Source organism: Molossus molossus, unplaced genomic scaffold, assembly GCF_014108415.1.
Source record: "Molossus molossus isolate mMolMol1 unplaced genomic scaffold, mMolMol1.p scaffold_m16_p_2, whole genome shotgun sequence".
Lineage (NCBI taxonomy): Eukaryota > Metazoa > Chordata > Mammalia > Chiroptera > Molossidae > Molossus > Molossus molossus.
The window spans coordinates 55935638-55963043 of NW_023425355.1; the positions used below are offsets into that span (position 1 = coordinate 55935638).

At 37.9% G+C, this 27406-nt stretch overlaps 1 protein-coding gene across 3 annotated transcripts in view; it reads right to left on the reverse strand.

Annotated features, from left to right (window-relative positions):
* The window catches only part of TENM1 (teneurin transmembrane protein 1), an 883219-nt gene that overhangs the window by 150509 nt on the left and 705304 nt on the right, over positions 1-27406 (reverse strand). For all 3 annotated transcript variants that reach the window (XM_036271240.1, XM_036271239.1, XM_036271238.1), the window contains one exon: positions 23805-24037. In XM_036271240.1, the coding sequence (XP_036127133.1) occupies positions 23805-24037 (233 nt within the window). The remainder of the gene's footprint in view (positions 1-23804; positions 24038-27406) is intronic.

Here is a 27406-nt window from a genome sequence, read left to right on the forward strand (position 1 = left end):
CAAAGAGAGATGTAAACATTCTATGTTGTTTATGTGGATTTCAATGATCTGAAAATTGGTATCATATGTGTGATGTATATAAAAACTCTCCACTAGGCAGAAAAGTCCATTCTTCAACCAATCTGACATCTACTTAATTACCCACTGGGATCAGAAAGGGCCAAGTTACTTCTGCACAATAAGCCTGTTAAGTTCTCTTGGTGGGTAGCCAGTAAATGGAATCTGTAGAATTGGAAGGATTACAAATATCTGTGTGTCACTAAGGTTAGAAGAAGGCAGAGCTTAATAACCAGCTGAGATGATTTCACTGTGTGGTTAACAATGAGAACAGGATTTCTTTAATAAAATGCTAATAAACTCACTGTAATATTACATGACTAGTAAATAGTATGTTATTTAATCATATATTGTTTGCAAAAAGTGTATATTCTTAACAGTAAAGGTCAATTTCCAAAGAATTTAAATACGAATTAAAAATAATTGATCATTCAAACTAATATTCTATTGATTGGAATGTTCTTTCTTTTGTGACTCAGAGGTAATTCAAAGGGCTTCAGAGACATCATAAGGAATAATAGATTTGTAGGCTACTTAACCAAGAATTCTGACTGAGAAAAAGACAGACAAGGCCAGTTTTTAGCATTACCTTCTCTTCAGCTTCTTCTGATGTCTCAAGGCTTTAGTCTTGGACAAGGCAGAGTAAATGAAGCCTCCCCTCCTTCCACCAACCGCTATTTTTCTAAACGCTTACTGGGGAAGCTGTTTTTCTCTTTGTTAATTTATTCTGGATTTATTTTGCACCTATTATGTGCTAGGCACTGAAGTAGAGTAGAGTATAAAACAGACATGGCACTGCCATTGAGGAGCTCAGAACCATGTAGGGGAGAGGACAAAAAAAACAGGCAAATATATCTCTTGGCCATTTGTATGTCCTTTTTGAAAAGGTGTCTATTTAGGACATACAAATGGCCAAGAGACATGTGAAGAAATACTCAACATCACTAATCATCACAGAGATGCAAATTAAAATAACTATGAGGTATCACCTCACACCTGTCAGAATGGCCGCCATCAACAAATCATCGAACAATAAGTATTGGCAAGGGTGTGGAGAAAATGGGACTCTAGTACACTGTTGGTGGGAATGCAGACTGGTGCAGCCACTGTGGAAAACATTATGGTGTTACCTTAAAAAATTAAAAATTGAACTGCCATTTGACCCAGTGATTCCACTTCTAGGAATATACCCTAAAAAACTTGAAACACCAATCAGAAAGAATATATGTACTCCTATGTTCACAGCAGCACTATTTACAATAACTAAGATCTGGAAACAACCCAAGTGTCCATCAGTAGATGAGTGGATTAAAAAGCTGTGGCACATGTACACAATGGAATACTATGCAGCTGTAAGAAAGAAAGATCTCTTATCCTTTGAGATGGCATGGAGGGACCTGGAGAGTATTATACTAAGCTAAGTCAAGCAGAGAAAGACAAATAGCACATGATCTCATTTAATTTTGGAATATAATGAACTAAACAAACTGCTGAACAAAATTAACCCAGAGACATAGAGGTGGGGTACAGACTGATAAGTCTCAGAGGAGGGGGTTTTGTGGGGGAAGAGATAAACCACAGAACTTACATGCATGTATGCATGACCAATGAACATAGACAACAAAGCTGGGGATTGGGGCAGGAAAAAAGGGGAAGAGGGTGTCAATGGGGGAAAAATGAGAAACATCTGTAACAAAAACAAATAAATAAATTTAAACAAACAGGCAAATACAATTCCTTGAGATAAGCACTATTTTGGGGCAAGTCCAGGTTTTCACATTGTAGTCTTGGGGATGGGCTGAGGAGATTAAGGTCAGAAGTGATTTCTCAGACTAAATAACATGTAGGCAGAAATCTGAGGAATCATGTTGGGTTCCACATGAGCGTCATGTGAAATCCAGGTAAGTACCACTGAACACCTATGAAGGATGACTAACATCACTAAATAATAATCATTTTTATTTGCTGAGAATACTATGATATTCCAGGCACTGTGCTAGATTCTTTACATACATCTTATCATTTAATTATCATAGTTGCCTTGTGGAGTAGGTATTAATGTCATTTTTTAGATGAGGAAACAGGTTCAGAGGTCAAATGACTAACTCCACATTACCTACCAAGAAAATGCTAGATATAGATCATGGTTTTCTGAGTCCATGATCCCTTCCAAAACATTGTTCAGAATTCTCATATTCCTGTAGATCTCTTGGACCTCTTCAAAATTATTCTTCAAAAATTTTCTGTGGCTTCATCCCCACAAAGCTGGTGAGTTTTGTGAAAGTACTCAGTTTCCACATGACAGGGATTTAACTATTATCATATGATCTATCACATTAAAAAGAAGGCCCCAGAAATAAAGGTAACAAATTCTTATGTCACCAGGGGTTAGCAGGTGACATAAGTTTGTAAGTTAGACCAGATGTTAGACTATATAGATTCTGGGGGAAATTAAGGTTTACTAAAGAGATCACGTCCTATCTAAATGCACCAATCAGAAAGAATATATGCACCCCTATGTTCATAGCTGCACTATTTACAATTGCTAAGATCTGGAAACAGCCCAAGTGTCCATCAGTAGATAAGTGGATAAAAAAGCTGTGGTACATGTACACAATGGAGTACTATGCAGCTGTAAGAAAGAAAGATCTCTTATCCTTTGAGACGACATAGAGGGATCTGGAGAGTATTATGCTAAGCAAAATAAGCCAATCAGAGAAAGATAAATATCACGTTATCTCAATTATTTGTAGAATATAATGAACAATATAAGCTGATGAACAAAATAGACCCAGAGACATAAAAGTAGGGATCAGACTGACAAATTGCGGGGGAGGGGAGACAAATCAAAGAACTTATATGCATATATGCATAACCAATAGACATAGACAACAATGCTGTGAAGAGAGGGCAGAAGCTGGGAGGAGGGTGTCAATGGGAGAAAAAGGAGAAACATTTGTGACAAAAATAAATTTAAAAAATAAAGGTATAGTATAGGCCAAATAAATTATATCTCTCAGCTGAATTTATTCCCTAAGTTGCCAATTTACGATGCTTATTAGAGGACGATCAGGAGGAATATATTGTTAGTGAAGAGTTTGCTGTGATCAAATATCCATGAACTTAGAGTAAATCTAATAACCAGTGAGACACTGCTGTTAAAGTTATATCTTTGTACAGAAATATCCCATTTATGCCCTGCCTCTCCACATCCATAACCCCCACACCCATCAACATCCCACACCAGAGTTGTATATTTTTTATAACAGATGAACCTACATTGACACATCATTATCACCCAAAGTCCATAGTTTACCTTAGAGTTCACTCTTGTGGTTGTATGTTTGGTTTAAACAAATGTATGATGGCCTATAACCACCATTAAAGTATTATACAGAGTAGTTTCAGTGTATGAAGGTTCTGCTAAATTTTAAACCTAAAACTGATCTAAAAAATAAAATCTCTTAGAAAAGTTATGTTTTGGTACACATGCTATGAAACAAAAATAATCAAATCTAGTTGTGATTCTTAGCACTGGAAAATGAAATACCTGGATGGCTAATGATACAATACTTGCTAAGAATGTAGCCTCTTTTGTTCCCACCAAGATTAAAGCTCAGAGTTCATGACAAGTTTATCAAATTTAGTCAAATCAGACCAAAAAACTAGTTGTCCAAGCTGAACTCAACTTTGTTCTTTTTCTGCCATCTTTCTTTTCCTCATCCTTCCTTCAGAAAGCCCTCCTTCCCCTGGCTGGTATGGCTCATTTGTTTGAGCATCATCCCATGCACCAGAAGGTTGTTGGTTTGATTCCCAGTCAGGGCACACACCCAGGTTTGATGCTCATTAGGTGCTGTGGAGGAGGCAGCCGGTTGATGTTTCCTTCTCACATAGATGTTTCTCTCTGTCTCTCTCCCTCTCACTCACTCTCTTTCTAAAAAAAAAAAAAAAATCAATTAAAACATTAAAAAATAAAAAGAAAGCCCTTCCTCTTTAGTATGGCAGAGATATTGTTATATATTCAGGTCATCTTATCTATTTTTCTTTCTGAGAATAGAGCTAGATTAAATTTCCCTGCTTCTACTATGGTCAGATGTGGGCTGAAGTGATGTATGCTATTTCTAGGCCTGGCCCCTAACAAAACTTCCATTGAGCTCCTCTATGAGTCACCAGCTTCCCCTGTAGACTGGCTCACTGCAGAGCATCCAGTGGAAGACTCTGAGGCCTAATGAAACCAGGAGCCACTAGATGGAAGAAGCCTCATTCCCTGAGTCAGTGCATGGAGCAGGGATTCCTCCCACCAGCTAGACAACCCATATTGGTCTGTGATGTGAGCAAGAAATAGACTAATATTTTGTTAAGCCATTGAGATCATGTGTGTGTGTGTATTTTCTATACAGTTGTTAGCTGGCCTGACTATTATATTCACCAACTGAAGCCTTATTTATTTTTCAAGGCTTCTACAAGATGTTTCTCTTCCAGGAAGCTCTCCCTGCAAACTCCAGTTTATTCTGCTTCTGTATTCTAACCTACAGAAGTTGTTTGTTTGTTTGTCTGTTTGTTTGTTTTTAATGTGAATTCTCCAATCATACTCTGTCCAGGCAATAAGCTCCTTGAGGGCAAAAACTGGATTTTAGGCCTTACTTTTATCCTGAAACAAATCCAGTAGACCTGGGTATAAATGTCCAATCACCACATTTATATTGAAGCACATCTAGCTTAAATCAAATAATGCATGCCATGAGATGAAGAGAGGCAGACTAATTTCTCTAAAAATGCATTTAGCATGGAGGCAATGATTCTTTCTCTAAAGGCCTTTAAGAGGAATACAGTCCCCTATCAATTAGTAGTGATTAGAATATGGGTGCAAAGGGGGTTAACAACCAAGAGCAAATAAGGGAAAAACCAGGGATCAAATTAACTGCAAATGAATTTGACCTATGTAGATAGCTACACTGAATAGCTCAGGCTCTCCCCAAATCTACATCGTTAGTCTTTGTGGGTTGGGGGTTGGAAGATGGACTTTTTTTGACCTTGTGTTAAGCACTCTCAACCTTGTGTTAATGCATTCTCAAAATCCTAGCTGGGGGGGAAACCTGGCCCAGGTGTACTGGGTACTTCATTTGCATGTGAATAAGGTTTTTTTTTTTATCTTTTGGCTTTCAGGTCTCTTCCCATAAAAAGCAAGAGACAAAGCTAGGGTGTATGCAGTAATGCCATCTCAAGGATATGATTTACTTAAAAACACTTGTAACCTGGGGGTAACAATCTGCAAATAAATGGGACTGCATCCAGATAACTGGAGCATTTGCTCTCTTACAAATCTCCCTCTCACTCCAACGTGCATGTGGTTGCAGGTTCATTGTGTTGCACTGATCTCGGCAGGCCTAGAGATGACAGTTTTGTGATCTCCTCCAACCTTACCATCTTAGGAGTTGTAAGGTAACAGAAATGCCTCAGGATTTTGCCTTAATATGTTTCCCTATGGACCCATAAGGGAAACAGAGAGAACACTGGCTCAAGGGTCATATCAGGGGATCTGGGTTTCAAGCTGATTTCTGTTGCATATTAGCTAGCTGTAGGACTCTGGAACAGGCAAATATTTAACCACTCAGTGTCTAGATTTCCTAACCAGTACCCTACCTACTACACAGGGTAAAATGGTGTGATGTTCACAAGAGCCAATGAAATGAAAGCACTTTGGAGAGGATAAAATATTATGGTAGTGCTAAGTGGTGTACTAATTGCTTAGTCATTGCTATCATTCTTCCAGAAAATGACTTTTATAAGCTTAGAATCATAGACAAAGATTTACACATAGCCCTGCTTCAACATTTTGGCATTTCCACAAAGCATTACATAACACTTGTCAGTAGTAGAGGGCCCTATGTTTGATTCACTACAGAGACAAGGCAGTGGTTGAAAATAATTTTGTTAGCTTAGGGGAAATACAGCACTACTGAACTACTGGTGTGAAAAACCTCAAGTTTTTACAAGATGGCTTATGTTTTCATCCAGAGAACCAAATAAATGAAGCTCCATGCTGTATAGCTTGCTCAGGGAGACCCTAGGCCTGGGGTGGTGTCTGAACATCTAACAGTGACACCAGACACTAATAATGGTGTGAGTTGTTTTCCTTGCTTTATAGAGGTAAGGATGTGTATAAGAGAGACTGGGGGAAGTAGATGGTTCTAGTTCAGTTGAAGTGCACATTTCTTTCTTACTTTTGTGCTAGAGTTCTTGCTCAAAAGATGCCTGCAGGATGATATTTAAGGGGACTCAGTATGTATGGGCTTAGATAAATGAGGTTTACCAAATACAAGCTGAATGTTTTATATTCACACCCCCCCCCCTTTAAAAATTTCTCAAACATCAAGCAACTGCACCTGGGACACCACTCAGATACATTTTTAAGAAATGCCTCTGTCATCCTAAGGAAACAAAATGCTTCACAAGAGCCTTATGTGAACAATTAGCCAAGGAGGGAAAGTTCATTTATTGCCCATGGTATGGACCAGTGAAAAACTAATTACAGTTGTTACACTCTAGGGAAAATGAGTCTCTCTCAAGGTATGGGACTGACTAAGAGATTCTAATAAAAAACAACAACAACAACAACAACAACAACAACACAAAACTAAATAGAATACCTTGGCTCGAATGTTCAATAAAAGCAGGATATGTGAGGAGTTAAGCCTCACAGTGCTTATTAGTCACAAAAGTGGGCTAACTCAAGAATTAAAATTTCTGTAAGATAATTATTTGGATGTAATGCCTATTGGAAAAACAACACAGAGGGCCTATTTAAAATTCTTCCAACATCCGTATATCTTGACTAGTGAAGCTAATGTTGGAAGAGAGGTTCACAAAGTCAGAAGTGGTACACAGTCATTTGAAAAAGGCAGGGCAGGGTAACAAACACTGCATGAATACAATTTTAATCCTTTTCAATGGAAATTTAAGAGATTATTTAGGCAGACCAATTTGGACTCAACCAAGAATATATGATTACAACAATCATGCACGCACACACACACAAATTGATAGCTGAGGAAAATTTAAAAAATTAACCAAAAGAGCTGTCTGGTGACACAAACAATTCATTTGACTTTTTTTTTTTTTTTTTTCATACTCTGACCTGCAGGTTTGGCAATCTGTGGGCACAAGAAGGTTACATTGCAAGGTATTGAAAAAACTGGGATGCCTTGTTCAAAGGGAGTTGGTGACTTCCCTAACCTTGCCTTGATTGAGATTGGGTTCCTAAGGCCATTCCCACACGTTTGTTCCCTAAATTCAATCACACAGACATGTTCAGGAGAGATACCAGAGGAAGAAGAAAGAGTCTGGGGCGGAAGCTGGAAGATCCTATTGTGAGACTGACTGTGACTTTCAAAAATTTACATAATCTCCTAGTCATCAGGTTTTTGCCTTTGTCTAGTGGTGAAAATAAAAGCTGAACTTCCTATGTCAGCAGATTACTGTAAAGACCAAATGAAATAACCTCTATTCTATCTGTGAAATCTTTTTGAAAGGTTAATACAACTGATGTTAATATTTATGATTTTGATTAACTGTTAGTTTTCTGGCATCATGCTGTGGTTTATCTGTTACATGATTACCTGCTTCAGCACTGCTTGACTTAGATGCCAGAAACACTATGTGCAATTCTGTTAGCATCTCCTCCACGACATGATGATGATAGGTTGCTAGGATCCTGTGCTACTTCTCCAGTCAAATTGGTCTATGTACTGGCTCTGAAACACACCTTCTACTTTCCCATCACCACATTTTTGCCTGCACTTATTCTTGTGCCGTTCCTTTCACCTACTATCCAAATCCAGTCCATATTTCAAGACACAATGCAAGCATAGCCTCAATAATTACAATATACAAAGTGACTTAAAGACTTTCACATATTTTGCCTGGCTGGTGGGGCTCAGTGGTTGAACTTTGACCTATGAACCAAGAGGTCACCTGTTTGATTCCTGGTCAGGACACATGCCCAGGTTGTGGGCCCAATCCCTAGTGAGGGTCATGCAGGAGGCAGCCAATCAATGCTCTCTCTCATCAATGTTCCTGTCTCTCTCTTCCTCTCCTTTCCTCTCTCTCAAAATTAATAAAAAGAGCAGACATCCATCCCCAAACAACAGAAGCACAGACCAGCAGCTGAGACCCATCCCCCAAAACTACAGCAAAAGCTGAGCAGGAGTTGAGCCCCACAGGGCAGCAGCACTCCCCAGCTGCCAGCAGTGGGACCTGGGGCTCCACAGAGGCCTGTGCGGTCCAGCAGCTCACAAGAGCAGTGGGAAGCCTGAGCCCCAGAGAGACTGGTGCAATCCAGCTGCTGGCCCATGGGACCTGCAGGGTGAGGGGGCACCAGAGAGGCCTGTTTGACCCAGCCGGGACTGTGCAATCTAGTTACCCACCTGACTTGCGGGGCGCTAAAACACCAGAGAGGCCTGTGCGACCCAACAAGGACTGTGTCTTCCAATTACCCATGGGAACTGCAGGGTGCTGAAGCACCAGAGAGGCCTGCACAACCCAGCAGGAAATGTGCAATTAGTTACCCGTGGGACCTGTGGGGTGATAAAGTGCCAGAGAAGCCTGTACAACCAACCCAGCAGCCCATAACATAGGCATAAAGCCGGATCCCCAAAGGGACTATGCAATCCTGTTACCCACAGGACCTGCAGGGTGTGGGGGTGCCAGAAGGCCTGTGCAACCCAGCTGCACAAAATATAGGCATAGAGGACGTGAAAATGGAGGCAGAGTGAATAGAAGCTTCACAAAGGACCTCCCAGGACCAAACAGGAATTACAACTAAAATAAAGACAAATCCTCAGACAAAAGCAACAGAAAAGCAGCAGGACGGGACCATATAACCAGGGACACTGGTAGGATCTGCAAAGGCGTGAGAGGGTGGCATGCTGGGAGCCCACAAACAGCAGCTATCTTAGCTGTGAGCATTGCCCTTGGGGGAATAAAGATCAAGCCCACTCCACAGCACAGAGACCCAGGACAGAGTGCTAAAATAGCCACAGCCACTCAACCAGGGGCTACATCAAGGGAGGGCAGACTGGGATGAAACACTGTGGGGACATCTGGGATTTGGAGGGCTGAGTTGCAGCAACAAAGGAAGGTGGCCAGTGTGCTCCTTCCTTGAGCTGTGGGGAAAAGCTGCAGTCCCTCCCTCAGAGATTCAGCCTTTCCCAGGTGAGGCAAAGAAATGCAAATTGAGGCTCATTAACAACCATTAACAACTCTCTGGAAATCCTCTTATGCAGAACACCAGGGCTACATTTCCAGTCACTGAGGAACTGAGACTACTAGCCTCCAGGAAAAAGCTAGAGGATAACTGAACCTTCCCTGGGCTTGCAAATCTACCCAGAAAAGTTAGAATTGACAGTGGTGTTTAACGTGGGCCCACCCAGGCTCATCCAAACCCAGTAATGGAAGCCACAAATAGCAGAACACCAACACCCACAGTGAAAATTTGGCAGGCTCCAAACCACACTGAGATAGCCAATATTGTAAAACAAAGAAACAAACCCCAAATGAAAGAATAAGAGAACTCTATCAAAGATGAGATAAGTGAAATGCAGCTAAGCAAATTATCAGAAGTAGACTTCAGAGCCATGATCTTAAGGAAGCTCAACAGCATGAATAAGGACATCAGCACCATGAATAAAGATATAGAAACACTGAAAACCAACCAAGTGGAAATGAACAATGACATAGCAGAACTAAAGAACACATTGGAAAGACTAAACAGCAGAGTAGAGGAAACTGAGGACTGGATCACTGAATTAGAAGACAGGGTAGAAAAAATCAACCAATCAGAATACTAAAAGGAAAAAAAAAAAAAACAATTAAAAAACTGGAAGATAGCTAAAGAGAACTGTGGGACAACTGGAAATGTAATAACATTCGAATCATAGTAGACCCAAAGAGGAAGAAAATGGCCAAGGGTTAGAGAATATATTTGAAGAAATAGTGACAGAAAACTTTCCTAACTTGGTGAAGGAAGAAGGCATTCAAGTTCAAGAAGCACAGAGAGCCCCAAGTAACAAGAACCCAAACAGGCCCACACCAAGACACATAGTAACCAAACTGCCAAAAATTAAAGACAAAGAGAGAATCCTAAAGGCAGCAAGAGATAAGCAACAGGTAACCTACAAAGGAAACTCCATAAGGCTCTCAGCTGACTTCTCAGTAGAAACACTATAGGCCAGAAGAGAGTGGCATGAAATAATCAAGATGACGAATAACAAGGATCTGAATCCAAGACTACTCTACCCAGCAAGGCTATAATTCAAAATAGAAGGTCAAATAAAGAGCTTCCCAGATTAAAAAAGAAAAGAAAAGAAAGGCTAAGGGAATATAGTAGAAAAATAGAAAAAAAATAGAACCACACTAAACAAAAATGGCAATAAATAAATACTTATCAATTATCACCTTAAATGTGAATGGTTTGAATGCTCTGATCAAAAGACACAGAGTAGCTGACTGGATAAGAAAGTATGAGTCACATATATGTTGTTTACAAGAGATCCACCTCACAAGAAAAGACTTACATATGTTGAAAGTGAAGGGATGGAAAAAAATCTTTCAAGCAAATGGAAAGAAAAAAAAGCTGGGCTAGCAATACTCATATCTGATAAAATAGATTTCAAAATGAAGACCATAACTAGAGACAAAGAAGGCCACAACATAATATTGAAAGAATCTATCAACAGGAAGATATAACCTTGGTAAACATATATGCACCCAATATAGAAGCACAAACATATATTAAAAATCTTTTGGAGGACTTCAAATGAGAAATCAACAGAAATAAAATCATATCAGGGGACTTCAACACCCCGCTGACATCACTGGAGAGATCCTCTAGACAAAAAATTGACAAGAAAACACAGACTGTAAATGAAGCACTAGATCAAATGAATTTCATAGATATCTAGAGAATTAAACCCCAAAACTGAAGAATTCACATTCTTCTCAAGTGCACATGGGATATTCTCAAAGATAGACCACATGTTATGTCACAAACTAAGTAGCTACAAGTTCAAGAAGATTGAAATCATATCAAGCCTCTTCTCAGATCACAATGGCATGAAACTAGAAATCAATTGCAACAAGAAGATGCAAAGACATTTGAACACATGGAGGCTAAATAGCATGTTATTGAACAATGAATGGGTTAACATGGAGATCAAGGAAAAAATTAAAACCTTCCTGGAAACCAATGAAAATGAACACACAACAACACAGAACCTATGGGATACAATGAAAGCAGTTCTGAGAGGGAAGTTCATAGCACTACAGACCCACCTCAAGAAGCAAGAAAAATTTCTAATAGACTATCTAACTTCACAACTTAGAACGCAAACTAAAAATAAGTAGAAAGCAAACAAAAAGAAAACCCCAGAGCAAGTAGAAGGAAGGAAATAGTAAAGATCAGAACAGAAATAAATGACATAGACACACAAAAAAAAAACAATTCAAACGATCAATGAAACAAAGAGCTGGTTCTTTGAAAAGAGAAGCAAGTATGACGAACCCTTAGCTAGACTCACCAAGAAACAAAGAGAGAGAACACAAATACACAAAATCAGAAATGAAAGAGGAGAAATAATAACTGACACCATGGAAATACTAAGGATTGTTAACAAATATTATGAACAATTATACTGCAACAAATTGGACAATCTAAGCAAAATGGACAAATTTCTAGAAACACATAGTCTTCCAAAAAGGAACCGGGAAGAGATAGAAAGCATGAACAGACCAATAACAAGACAAGAAACTTAAGATGTAATCAAGACTCTCCCAGCAAACAAAAGCCCTGGCCTGGGAATTTTAACAATTATTCAAAGAAGAACTAATACCCATTCTCCTCAAACTATTTCAAAAAAATTAAGAAGAAGTAAGACTTCCAAACTCGTTTTATGAGGCGAGCATAATTCTAATTCCAAAACCAGAAAAAGACACTACAAAGAACGAAAAATACAGACCAATATCTCTGATGAACATAGTTGCCAAAATTCTGACCAAATACTAGCAAAACAAATTCAGCAATACATCAAAAAAATTATTTACCATGACCAAGTGGGATTCATCACTGGGATGAAAGACTAGTACAATATTCCCAAATCAATAAATGTGATACACCACATAAACAAAATGAAAGATAAATATCATATGATCATATCAATAGATGCTGAAAAAGCATTTGACAAAATCCAGCACCCATTTCTGATAAAAAATGCTCAACAATCTGGGAATAAAGGGATCATATCTCGACATAATAAAGACCATATATAAAATACCTACAGCCAACATCATACTCAATGGGCAAAAACTAAAAGCATTTCCCATAAGAACAGGAACAAGACGAGGATGCCAACTTTCACCACTGTTATTTACCATAGTACTGGAAGTCTATGCAATCAGACAGGAAAAAACATAAAAGGAATCCAAATTGCATATGACATGATACTATACATAGAAAACCCCAAAGACTCCAACAAAAATCTCGTAGACTTAATAAATAAATTTGGCAAAGCAGCAGGATACAAAATTAACGTCAAGAAATTGATGGCATTCTTATACACCGATGATAAAGTCACAGAAAGGGAAACTAGATAAACAATGCCATTTACCATCACAACAGAAAAATTAAGATACCTAGGAATACACTTAACCAAAGAAATAAAGGACCTATTCGCAGAAAACTACAGGTCATTGAAAAAAGATTTAGAGGAAGATATAAAAAAGTGGAAGCACATACCTTGTTCATGGATTGGAAGAATTAACATCATTAAAATGTCCATACTACACAAAGCAATATATAGATTCAATGCAATCCCCATCAAAATACCAACGACATAATTTACAGAACTAGAACAAATACTTCAAAAGTTCATATGGAACCAACAAAGTCCCCGAATTGCCACAGCAATCTTGAAAAAGAAGGACAAAGTTGGAGGGATCACATTACCAGATTTCAGGTTCTACTACAAAGTCACTGTAATCAATACAGCCTGGTACTGGCACAAGAACAGGCAGATATATCAATGGAACAGAATAGAGAACCCAGATATGAACCCAAGACATTATGCTTAATTAATATTTGACACAGGTGGCAAGAGCATACAGTGGAGTAAAGACAGTCTCTTTAATAAATGGTGTTGGGAAAATTGGACAGCTACATGCAATAAAATAAAACTAGACCATCAACTTACACCACACACAAGAATAAACTCAAAATGGATAAAAGACTTAACTGTGACTCATGAATCCATAAAAATCCTAGAAGAAAATGTGTGCAACAAAACTTCAGACATCATATGCAGCAGAATTTTTACTGATACATCACCTAAGGCAACAGAAACAAATGAGAAAATGAACACATGGGGCTACATCAAACTCAGAAGCTTCTGCAGAGCAAAAGAATCAACCACCAAAATGGCAAGGCAACCCACTGTATGGGAGAGCATAATTGCCAATGATACATCAGATAAGGGGTTAATTTTCAATATATAGAGTACTCATACAGCTCAAAAAAGGAAGACAAGGAACCCATTTAAAAAATGGGCAGAGGAACTAAATAGACACCTCTCCAAACAGGACATACAAATGGCTAAGAGGCATATGAAGAAATGTTCAACATCACTAATCATCAGAGAGATGCAAATTAAAACAATAATGAGGTATCACCTCACACCTGTCAGAATGGCCGCCATCAAAGAATCATCAAACAACAAGTGTTGGCGAGGGTGTGGAGAAAAGGGGACTCTAGTACACCGCTGGTGGGAATGCAGACTGGTGCAGCCACTATGGAAAACACTATGGTGTTACCTCAAAAAATTAAAAATTTAACTGCCATTTGACCCAGTGATTCCACTGCTAGGAATTTACACTAAAAATTCTGAAACACCATTCGGAAATAATATATGTACCCCCTTGTTCATAGCTGCACTATTTACATTAGCTAAGATCTGGAAACAGCCCAAATGTCCATCAGTAGACGAATGGATAAAAAAGCTTTGGTACATATACACAATGGAGTACTATGCAGCTGTAAGAAAGAAAGATCTGTTATCCTTTGAGATGACATGGAGGGACCTGGAGAGTATTATCCTAAGTGAAACAAGCCAAGCAGAGAAAGACAAATATCACATGATCTCACTTATTTGTGGAATATAATGAAAATAACAGTTTGAGGAATGGAGTCTTCCCAGAGACATGGAAGCGGGGTACAGACAATCCCCAGTAGCAGGGGTGGGGTGCGGGAGATAAACCACAGTACGTATATTCATCTATGCATGAACAATTGACATGGACAACACAGCTGGGGACATGGCAGGGATGTAGGGGAGGGGTTATCAGTGGGGAAAAAAGAAAAAACATCTGTAACAAAAACAAATTAATTAATTAAATAAAATATTAAAAAATAATAAAAGAAATGTTTTATATTTTTTAAAATAAATAAATACATAAACAAACAAACAAACAAACAAACAAACACATAAATAAAAAGACTTGTAGATATCTTGATCGAGGTATTTCCTTGTCAGTTATATGAAACTATTTTATTGGTCTTGTCTGATGGTAGAAATTTTTAAATCTATGAGAAGAGATGTGTTATACCAATCCAAGTGGGTAGGAATGAAGATCACAACTGGTATATTTCAGTAAGTTTCAAATCTAAAGCCTAGTCTGTGACGAAGAGCATGGGGTGTTTTGACTAGACTCAAGAATGCATTTTGCATTCTGAGAGAGGGCCATTTTAAAAAATCCATTTCACGACTACCCCAGCTTTCATAAGAAGGGCTATGTCATTCATTTTCCATTTAGCTTTGCCTCTTTGTTGTTCACTGCCCTGCCTTCAGATGGGGGGTGAAAGCATTTATTTGTTGTTCCACTTATTTATGCATTCACTGGTTGATTCTTGTATGTGCCCTGACTGGGGATCAAACCCACATGCCAGGATGATGCTTTAACCACCTCAGCTACCTGGCCACAGCCATTTTTTTGTTTTTTACTATAATGATATCTTAGTACATGTCTTCTCATGAACATGTGTACTTGTGACTTTCCACACATTTCCTACAGCCAAGCTCTCACCAGTACCTTTCTCCAAGTATTTAACTACATGGTTGAAACAGAATTAAATCAGGGTTGTGTATCTACAATCAATGAAGTTTGACAGAAGAGAATTTGAATACTGTAAAAAAAAATGAAAACAAAATGTTTACTACTAGTCTTGAAAATAATTCAGTTAATAATAGTTATTAGTTTGTTTGTTTTTGTTTTGTTTTTTATCATCCTCACCCGAGGACATTTTTCCATTTTTTGTTCAGATATAGCGGGAGGGAGAGAGAGGAAGAGAGAGAGAGAGAAACATCGATGTGAAAGGGACACATCAAGTGGTCGCCACCCGCACAACCAACCAGGGCTGGGGACAAACTGCAACCGAGGTACGTGCCCTTAGCGGAAACCGAACCCGGGTCCCTCCGGACCGTAGGCCGATGCTCTAACCGCTGAGCCAAACCGGGCAGGGCATAGTTATTAGTTTTAAAACTTATTTACATAGCCTCATTCTCATAATCATACTTTATTCAGGACTTAATCTGTGCCAGGTACTGACTTAACTCCTATATGCCATTTCACTTCTATGACCCTAGAAGGAAGGCAGATGCACGATTTCCATTCTACATCTGAAGAAAATGCTTATGGAGTGAACTAAATGGTGAAATGGTAGTCTGCTAAGGGAATTATTTGGGCCTTGGGTGGGGGTGGGGTGGGGGAGAACACTTCAAAATACATATACAAGGAAATAGCACTAGAATTACTACATCTGAAGGTTGGGAAGGATCAACTAGTCAAATCACATCAATACCTGAATCCCACCCTACCCTGACTCTTGCTTCTTTCGTGGCACCATTCCTCCCCAGAAATTATTGGCTCAGATTGACATACAAGGACATGGGACTTGCCTCCTTGCAAAGTAACTTATTCCATGCTTGAGTCACTATTTTAGCAGTATTATTATTAGCAACAAAACAGCAAGCCTGGTCATAAAAGCAGGTGACATATACTGTATACACACTACATGCTGGACACTGCAATAGGCACTTTACATGCATTACTGAACACTCTGTTGTGTAGGTACTACTAGTAGCATGCTAACTTCACAGATGTGGAAGCTGAAGGTCAGGGACATTATGTGGCTTACCTAAGGTCACACATTTATTGAGTGGTGGACCTGGGATTTGAATACAGTTCTGTTTGACTCCAGAACCTGGGAACTTATCTCTCATGGCATTTGGCCTCTAAAATATCATCTGTGTATTTGCTAAAATCTTAAGCATACATAAAAAAAATTTAAAAATACAAAAGAAAAAGTAACTTAATAATGCATCCGTAGCTTTATGAAAGTTGAATGAACTTAATGCAGTTTTCTCTGTATTAACCATGGATGTTACCTAGACCAATTAGCCAAGGCTAGATATAAGTGCTTTTTCTTTTGTTGACTATGCCACCAACAGCTTATGGCTTTAGGATTGTGACAGAAAAGAAAGAAATATTTTCAAGTTCTAGTAGCTGACATAGTATAAGATCAAAATTTTTTCATCATAAGCATATAAATTAGACTAAGTACAAATAACATGAGAAGCTCACACTCTGTTTGCATAATAGGCACTAAGTCCTCTGGTATAGCTACTGTAAACTGAGCAACCAATAACAGAGTTTAGGGGACAAAAATATCCAGAAGTGGAAAAAGCATAGGATCACTGAGCAATAAAGAAAATATATTTTGCCTAAATTTTAAGGCTTTCTCAAACATATTTTCCTCAAAATGCCTCTGATTCTAAGACAAGTATGTGGGAGGAAAGTTTCTATGGGAAATGCCTTAAAGTTGAGCTGGATTTTGGCCATGGGTGGTAGAATGTTCTTACCCAGAAATCCTACTTCACTAAGGGGCTCTTCCAAACCTTTTAAATATACCTTTGAGTCTACCCTTACTTCCTTATTTCTAGAAGAATATATTTACTTCCCTGAGAACACTGCGGCTAACAAAATGATGTAACATCAGCCTTCTAGTCCCTTCTACCTACAAATTTATCCTCATTCTACACATCTATATATTATCTTAGATTGGTCTCTTCAATCTCCTCTCCAGTTGAAGGCCTATTTCCTTCCAGTTTCCTCCAGACCTTGTTTCATTATTTATTCCGTCTTCTATGTCTTTCCATTTACCTATAATCATTGCCCCATCCCTCCTATAGAGAAAACCTCCCCTGAGTGCCTTGTCCTCTCACTTCTTATCACTCCATCATTTATATCCAAGCTTCTCATTAGAGTAATCTTCAGTAGTGGTGTTTATTTTCTCACCTCTCATTGGCTCATCAATTGACTGAAATCTGGCTTCCACCTCTATCATCATTCAAACCACCATGGCAGAGTCACTAGTGAGCTCTTCCTTGTCTAAACCAATGACTATAAATGTATTACATTTGATACCGTTTTTGAGCCTTCTTGAAACAAACTGTTATGTTGGCTTCTTGGATACCAAATTCTCTTTGTTCACTTTTTTTTTTTCCTGAAGAATTCTTTTCTGTCTCTTTCATGAGATGCCCTCTTATTGCATACACTGTAGACATCTGTACTCCCTATGATTTATTTGCCTTAGCCTTACTCCAGTGGATTTTCTGCCCTACCACCCAAATAATATATCAAACATGAATGCACTGGGTGATCATGTCATTCTGCTGCTTCAAATTCTTTGCCTATAAAATAAAATCAAAACTTGCTATTCCTGCCCCTTTTCCTATTATTTTCAAATATTTTTACTTCAACAATACTGACTTATTTGTAATTTCCTAAACATACCATTCATTTACTCATGTTGTGACTTGCCTGTAATTTTGTTGAGGGCTGGCCCTAGTGTCAATCCAAATGGTTATGTCACCATAATGGATCATGTACTAAAGGAATTTAGAGAAAACCTCACTGATCCCCATTGCATAGGAAAACCAAAAGGATATTCTTATACCTGTTTGTATACTATACTCTCTCCCTCATAGACACCAGTGACATCAGCATGATCAGAGTTTTAGCATCTTTCCGATAACCCCAAATTTAGCCTTTTGAAATCACATGTAGAGCCTCAGGATATATCTCACATGGTTTTTATCTGGACTCTATCATACCCAGATTTTCTAATTGACAATAAAACTTTTATATGATTAAGATCATGAATACCCTAACAGACTTCTGGAAGCTGTCAAAATTTAAGGATCCTTTTCCTCCAGGGAATGGCAGAGGGGCTGTTAGCACTTTACTGGATATTGCCTAAGACATGGTGAGTGCTATAGTCAGTTTCCTTAAAGATGTACATGAAAACAGAGATATAATCCTTGATGAGGTCAAGGGAACCAAATTAAGTCATTGATTAATTTCATCCTGTCCAGTCACTCCTTCACCCTCTGTATCTACTTAAAAAAGTAAATGTATTCAGCTTGTCACAAATTTTATTTATTATCCCCACCTAGTACTGTTTCACATTCTGCTTACGTACTTGACCATCTATTACATGACTCATTAGTTTTAATTCTCTGTAGAATTAAAGAAAGTTGCAGTAAAAATAATAAATGGAACATACTTTCGACTATGTTATCCATGCATGTTTTGTTTTTTTTTGTTTATTCTCACCCAAGGACATTTTTCCATTTTTTGTTCAGATAGAGTGGGAGGGAGAGAGAGGAAGAGAGAGAGAGAGAGAGAGAAACATCGACGTGAAAGGGACACATCAAGTGGCTGCCACCAGCACAACCAACAAGGGCCAGAGACAAACTGCAACCGAGGTATGCGCCCCTAGCAGGAACCGAACCCGGGTCTCTCTGGACCACAGGCCGACTCTCTAACCGCTGAGCCAAACCATCGAGGGCTCCATGCATGTTTTAAAAGTATATTTCAAAGTCAATTCAAACTCATATACAATTCCAGGAATTAACACACTGTCAAGTCTTTGCTAAACTTTTCCCTTGACCTATTACGTTGAAGTATTGATGAATAAAACGGCGTTTCCCTGTATTGGGACTCACTCAAATCAAAGTGTGTAAAACTGGATCAGATAAAGATTTTTTTCCAGAGAAGTACCCAGGGGCTATCTTATATGAAATTCTATTCAGAGACACTTTCTTTTTTTCTTTAAACAAAAATTTAGTTACCAGTTGTAGTCAAGAAATGTAATAAAGTTTCCTGCCTCCATCCCTTAAGAAAATGTTGCTGAAGTTCCTAATTGCAGACTCTTTCAAAAAGATGTGACAGGTTTTTCTGGAGATTTATTAGAATAATTACATTTACAGACGATGTAAATGCTATGTAGTGCACTATGGGTACACTACCAGGTCAGAAAAATCAGAGTAAGAGTTTTAATATGAAAAGAAAACTAGACTAAAAGTAATTTATCTAGCAAATACATTGAATACATATTAATAGATTGAAAAGCATTTTCCAATATTTCCTACCCTCCTTGGGAAGTCAACAGAGATAGTGGATTTTAGCTGTAGGGCAGGCAGTGTGGGATAGTGAATGAGGCCTCATGAGCTCCATGCCCCCCCTTCTCCCCCTTCCCCCTTTTTTTTGCATCATGGGTTTTGGAGTGAGGTTGACTTGGTTTGAATTTCAGTGTAATCTGTAAACTGTGTGACACCGGTAATTTTTTTTTTTTTTTTATCCTCACCCGAGGACACATTTTCCATTTTTTGTTCAGCTAGAGTGGGAGGGAGAGTGAGAACGAGAGAGAGAGGGAAACATCGATGTGAAAGGGACACATTGAGTAGTTGCCACCCGCACGACCCAACCAGAGCAGGGGACAAACTGCAACTGAGGTACATGCCCCTACCGGGACCTGAACCCGGGTCTCTCTGGACCACAGGCCAACGCTCTACCTGCCGAGCCAAACCGGCCAGGGCCCTGGTAAATTTCCTAACCTATCTAAGTCTCTGTTTCCTCATTTATACAATGGGGATAATATTATTGATCATGTGCATTGTTGTAAAGATTAGGGATACTGTGTGTAAAATATCTAGCACAGTGTACGGCACACAGTAGACATTTACTTATAGCTGTGGTTATTTTAATACATTAAAGCTGGGAGGGAGATCATCCCAAACTCTTCAGTTTACAACTGAGGAATCTCAGGACCCAGTGTTTAAATGATTAGACAATGTAACAAAACTAGTCAATGGCATCATTAAGCTGATTTTAATGTTCAGGGAAATGTAAGCACAGTGAGGTACAGTGACTTACACAGGGTCAGTCAAAGAAACAATGGCACTACATGGATTCAACAAGAAAGTCTAGGCTTCCTAACCCCATGTTCATCACAATTTAGTGCCAATTCTAAAAAAAAAAAATTACACACACACACACACACACACACACACACATATATATGTATATATGTAAAATCACATGACTTCTGATGTTTCCCTTTAGCTGTTTTTTAATCCCATTTTATAATTTATTCCAACTTTAGGACAAATGATTTTAAAGCAAATTTTACTTCATCCTATTTTTAGAATAGATTCAGAAAATAAATTAGCTGTCTTGCAGATTAACATTTATTTGACTTACCTTGCATAATTAAGGACATGTTGGAGAGCCTGCCTGTAATTGCAATATATTGCTTGTTAAAGTCTTAGGGCAAGCTCTCTTTCCTAACCTCAAAATGGTACTCCCTAGATGTACATTTTTATTCTCTACTGATCTACAGCTTTTCAGCTTTTTTTTTTTTTTTTTTTTTTAGCTTCTAGGTGGAGGAAAAAAATCAAACTTTTCCTTAAAGAAATCCATTATATATTTGTTGTCTTGTAAGGGGGAATGGAGAAAGAACTGATGTGCATGGTAGTTGTTAAGCAAAAAAATAAACAAATTGTGCTTTCTTGAGAGATAAAAAACCTGCCGGAGAATATCAAAGACATAATCGGCAATTAACAAGACTCTCCTCTCAATTTGTACACTGTGTTTTAATGACTTCTTGCATGATTTTTCCTTCTTCTAAGCAAGTCTATGAAATTGCCCTGCAGCATTCCATATAATGAGAATCTCACTTCTGACTCACTGCCAAGGGTGAGTGCTGTCTATATTTGGCACAGAGATAGATGCCTTGGCAAGGCACCTAATTGTTCTGACCAGTATTTTCAAGAGTGACTGATGTCTGGACATAAGTTCTGCTATCTGAGTGACTTTGAAGATCACTAACAGGGTCTTCAAGCACTGTTAACATTGTTGAAGGCGATGTGGTGGATACTGAGTGAGTCACATATTCCCTTCCTTTAAACATCCTGTTCACTCACTGGATCAGAGCCGATGTTGCCAACATCAGCTCAGTATGTTATGTGAAAGCTGCCTTAGATGGATTAGACATTCAGCTGTCTGAAGCCTGGGCTAGATCTTCTTAGAGTCCTTGACCATTTTGGGTTGAATAGAGTACTAGGCTATTGTAAAGGCCACTCTTGGATAGATAGATAACTAAATCAAGCCGAAGGAAAATGCACTACCAGCTATGACAAGAAAAACTTAGTTTAATATTAACTTTGATACATAAATGTTGGTACTCTCATTACTGATGCTTCGAGAGTTCATGTACATCTTCTTCATCAGAATTCTATTACTGCTACTTTCCAAGGGGGGAAAAAAGCTGTAGTTAACTAATTATTTGCTTTATTTGGAACAGCTGATATATTCATCTTCTATGTGGCAGTTTGAATGTGGTAGGTGAGATGAGTGGTTTTCATACTAGTGGCAACTCAGGAGGTATCTATTTAAGGCATAATACAAGCTAGATTGCTCCCTATTTCTTATGCAGAAAACCTTAAAATACCCATATGAGTTTTAAAACTGTGTAAAGGTGTATTTCCCTGAAACTTGAGCCAATTACATGTTGCCCCTGAGTTATGCATTCACTTTTCAAATATTTATTGTGGACCTACTATGTGAAAGAAATGAAAGCTGGCACAAGAGAAGAGAAAAAAATTCAAGACACTTTGACATGATACTTGGGGGACTTACGTTCCCTTAGGGAAAAAGGTTTATCTTCTTTAAGCACCACTGAAATTCCTCTTAGGAATATTTGATATAGGTAAATGTTACCTAATCGACAAACATATGTAGAGGATCACACACTGTGCAATATATTGCTGGGGAGGTGGGGAAGATTAAAAGAAATATTAGATATAGTTTCTCATCTTAAGCAGCTTACTTCAGTAATAATAATAATAATGATAATAATAGTAATAATAATAATAAAAACCCTTTCCTGAAAGAATTGGAAAGTAAAAGAAGGCAAAATATAATCAAGTGCTAAATGAGCAGTGTAGACATAGTTAAAGAAATTCAGATTTAATTGGATGGGATTAGCCAGAGAGGCTTTATGAAAGACACAGATAGAATTTGAATATGGCCCTGAAGAAAGGGAAAGCTTTAACTTTGATTGTGGTTGGAATTTAATCCCCATATGGCAAATGTCAAATGGCTAAAGAGTAACCTCTTAATATTTAAAATAATGAATGATCCTCTAACAACTTAAACACATTGACCTAACTATATATTTTTTTTTGGCATGGAAAGATGTTCATAATAAATTAAGCGTGAAAAGCAGATTTTAGAACAGCATTTTATAATATTATTCCATAAATAGGGAATAAACTTTATAATAGACAGAAAAAAGTCAAGATAGATATACACTAAAATGTTAACAGTGGCTTTCTATTTATAGTAGGATTATGGGTGACTTTAATTTAAAATAGTTTTGCATTCTCTTTTTTTATTTTTTGTGCAAAAATTGTGTTCTATTTGTGTAATAGTTAAAAAAGACCACATTGGTTTCTTAAAACCCACTAAAATGAATACTCCATAAAACCAAATAAATAAAAGCACACACTATCTTGGAGAAGGAACAGAGAATGATTAAATAATTAAAGAGATAGGGTGGATGATGTACGATGACAGACTTAAAAGTTGACTATCCTTCAGTTTATGGTCTAAGATAGGAATATGATCCAAGTCTATAAAATCATGAAGCTCATTGGAAGAATGTAGATTTATTCACAAATCCCAGGCAATAAAATTGAGCATTGGCCCTTAAAGATTGTGAAGTAAATTTAGGACAAATAAAAAGAAAGGCCAAGCTCCCACAGAAGGCAAAATGAATTGAAATTTCTTATCCTAGGGGTGATATAAATTGAAAATATAAGTAACTTCAAGAACTATTTAGATAAATTAATGGAGGAACAGTTCATTAAAGGTTGATTGGTAAGCAAAAGCCAGAAATGTCTAGAGTCTGTGAAATATTCAACATATTTAAATGTTAACAGTGGTAGAAATCTGCATTCATGAAGCTGTCTGCCAGCCAAAAATTAATCCTTCAGTTATTGGACTCTTGGGAGTTTCCAGGAAGTAATCTCTGGGGAGACGTTGAGGTGTCAGGGAGGCACTCAGAGGGCTTTGGACAATGATTAATTATCAACCAGAAAAGTAGAATTTCAATATTTAATAACAGTTATGACTATACTATATATATTGGCTAAAAATTAGTCCTAACTGTGTCTATCTTCTGGGATAGACTTCAGAGGTGATGTCTGTCAGAGGCATATTAAAATAGATGACAGTATAACAACAGTCTTAAGATCTTGAGAAGTCAAATGAAATCTTTAGATGACCAAAGGATTTACCTCGAGGGCTGTTCAGCGAAGCTTCTGATGCTCTCCCACCATCTCCACAGTGACTCTGGTCAAAGGGAAGGCACTGGTCACCTGTTCCTGCCACCACTTCAAAATTCTTGGACAGATCTTTAGTTTCCTCAAGAGATTTCAACTTGTAGACTTTTCGAGTATTGGTGTCTGATAGATAAAGTGATTCAGACATAGGGTCCATAGCCAGATAATATTTGTGAGCAGGACTTGTGCTAAGGAAGAGAAAAGTGAAGTTATTTAAAGCAATTTTCTCAGTATGCACCCCTGGGGTCTGCCTTTTGTCACAAATAACAAATTCTCTTAAGAGATGAAAGAATTCAAGTACCTTCCTTCCTTCTTATGTATTGAGGCGATGGATACTTCTTTGTTTTTCTAGTAATGGGTTTGAGTATAAAAAATTCACTGTGTACTGCTAATCTGTAATGATGCTGATATTTCAATACCATCCATTTGCAGGTAGAGGAAGAAGCAGAAGAGTGTAAGTCCCAGGAGGTCATTTTTCTGATACATATCTTTTGTACTCAGTTCTCCAAATGCCTACTAGATGACTGCCTGGATGTGTCACAGTCACCTCAGACTCAACAAATCTCAAACATTAAGTTATTCCTATTTCCTAACTTCCCTGTGCCTCATAAACCTACCTCTCTTCCAGGCTTCTTGATTTACTTGCAGACACTATCAGCATTCCAGGTTCCTGTTGTAAATTGAAAGGTGTGTACAAAGGTAGAGGAGTGTTGCTTAAGGAGGGTTGTGCTGGAAATACATTGAAAAACTTTCCCTCTCAAAGCTTTCTTAAAAAAAAAAATCTGACTATCACACTTCTCTAATGCATTTTTTTTTTCTTCATTCAGGACATGATAGAACTGATTATATTTGTCTTTTTTTGTTGTTGTTATAATCACAATTAGCCATACCTCCTAAAGGTGACACTAAAGTTACCTTGTGGATTATAGTATCCCTGAAACTCTTCAATTGCATATTCATATGGGATCTCTTGTTTTTTAAAAATCTGCATACATAACTGAGCTCATTCATTAATTTTGATTCCTCTTAATTTAACCTTTTTTTAAATTAATTTATTTTTGTTTCTCCTTTTCCCCCCACTGATTCCCCCCATCCCCGCCCTCTCCCCAGCTTTGTTGTCCATGTCCATTGTTCATGCATACATGCATATAAGTTCTGTGGTTTCTCTCTCCCCCACCACCCCCTCTTCTGGGGATTGTCAGTCTGTACCCCACTTCCACGTCTCTTGGACTATCCCATTCCTCACACTGTTAAGTTCATTATATTCCCCAAAATGTGAGATCATATGATATTTGTCTTTCTCTGTTTGGCTTGTTTCGCTTAGGATGACACTTTCCAGGTCCTACCATGTCGTCTCAAAGGATAAGAGATGTTTCTTTCTTACAGCTGCATTGTAAAAGGGGACTCTAATTTAACTTTTTTGATGGCTGCAGTAACCTTGTTTTAGGGGATATTTTGCTTGAACTGAAAGTTCATGTACTATTGACATTATTGAGGCCTTAAACCTAGAATGTTAACCCTTACTCCCTCCTTTTCTCTCCTCATGCAATGGTGCCCATAAACTAACTTTCATAACTATTCTCTTCTTTGATTCCTCCAGCCATTCCAGTAGATCTAACTCTCATCACCTTTAGTCTGAAATATGTTCTACAATCCTGTCCATAGGAAGTATTTTAGAAATCTGATATCCATTTTTCACCATACTTCCTTCATAATTATTCTGATCATTTGGCTCCCATCTGTAAAAACTCTAAAAACATTTTAACATTCCTTGGAGTAGTATACAACTCTTTCTGCTCTTAATACATTTTCACATGACTTTTAAAACTTTACTTAAGCTTTCTCTCCTGAAGAAAGCCATCCCTAAATCTCCAGTCTGGGTTATTTGCACTATTCTCCCTGTAATCTGGGAATTACATATCATATTAATTTTTTTTTGTATTTGTTTTCCCAATAAACCATAAGAACTTGGACAGCAACCTTGCTTTTTTTTTTTTTATCTCTAAGATGCTCACTGTCCAGAACTCTGCCTCATACCCAGTTACCAAGCCAGAAACCATTAATTTCTCCTTCTTTCCATCATTCCCCATATCCCAAAAAACATCATGTTGGTTTTTTAAAAGAAAATTATACCATCTAAACTCTTCTCTAATCTCACTGTTGTTAGTCTAAAGACCCATCGTCTCTCACCTGAATTTCTTCCTTGGTACCATTTCTGTGTTGTGTATTGTTCATTAATTCACTAAAAATGTCTTTACTAAGTGCAAGCACAGTGTTTACACAGTGCCTAAGAACTGTGCTAGGATTTGGAGACCTACTTGTGTGCACAATACACCCCCTTTCTTAATGAAACTCAGTCTAGTGGGGGAGTCAGATCAGTAAACAGGCTATGACTATTGTAAATCCAAGATTTACAAGAGTAAAGAAGGAGAGAAATGAGCATAGAGGAGAGACACATGATCTAGCAGCACCTATCACATTGTATTAGCATTACTTTGTAAAATTATTAACTGAAGTCCATACTTTAGTCAGATTTCCTTAGTTTTTACCTAATATACTTTTTCTGTTCCAGGATTTCACCTAGGATACCACATTATATTTAGTCATCATGCCTCCTTAAGCTTCTCTGAGCTATAATTGCCTTTCAGACTTTTCTTATTTCTGATGACCTGAACAGTTTTAAGAAATATTGAGTGGGTATTCTGTAGTATGCCTTCCACTAGAATGTGTCTGTTTTTTGTTTTTTTCTCTCTCATAGTTAGACAGGGGTTATAGGTTTTGGGAGGAAGACCACAGGGGTACAGTGGCATTTTCATCATATCAAATCAAGGGTACATAATATCAACATGACTTAGCACTGTTGATGTCTACCTTGATTGCTTGGCTGAGGTAAGTGTTTGTCAGATTCCTCTACCTTCTAAAGAGTGCAATATGAAGTCACTCGGTCAAGGTAACACTTAATAAGTAGGAACTTATACTATACCTCCTTGAGGGTGGAGTATCTACATAAAATATCTGGAGTTCTTCTGCATGAGAACTCTATCTCTTCTCCTCCATTTATGTACAAATTCAACCATTTATAGCAGTATGGACTCATGGATATTTATTTTACACTTTTCATTAAAAGCCAATGTTCATTTTGTTGCTCAAATTGTTCCAGCTTTAGCCCTTGTGAGTAGAATTTCTATTGGCTTGTGTTCCCTTCTGATGTGTTTTTTTTGTTTTTGTTTTTTTTTTTTTTTAAGCACTTCCTTACTTTCTGGAACTACAAGATGCTCCAGGGTCATCCTATATAATCCTTGCCCCAGTACTAGAATGAGTAATTTCTCTAAGGACCCCAGGTTCCTTTTATTGGAGAAACTGAGATCTGAGTGCTAGGCATTAAGCACTATTATTTTCACAAATCTCTCTCTCCAACTACACTGTGACCTTTTTGTAGTCAGAAACTATATTCAGCTCTTTATCCTCAGTGCCAACAGAGTGTCTGACAAGGTCAATGTTCAGTAAGTGCTGAACTAAACTGAACTGAAGGACACAAAACTAACTAAGACATGCAA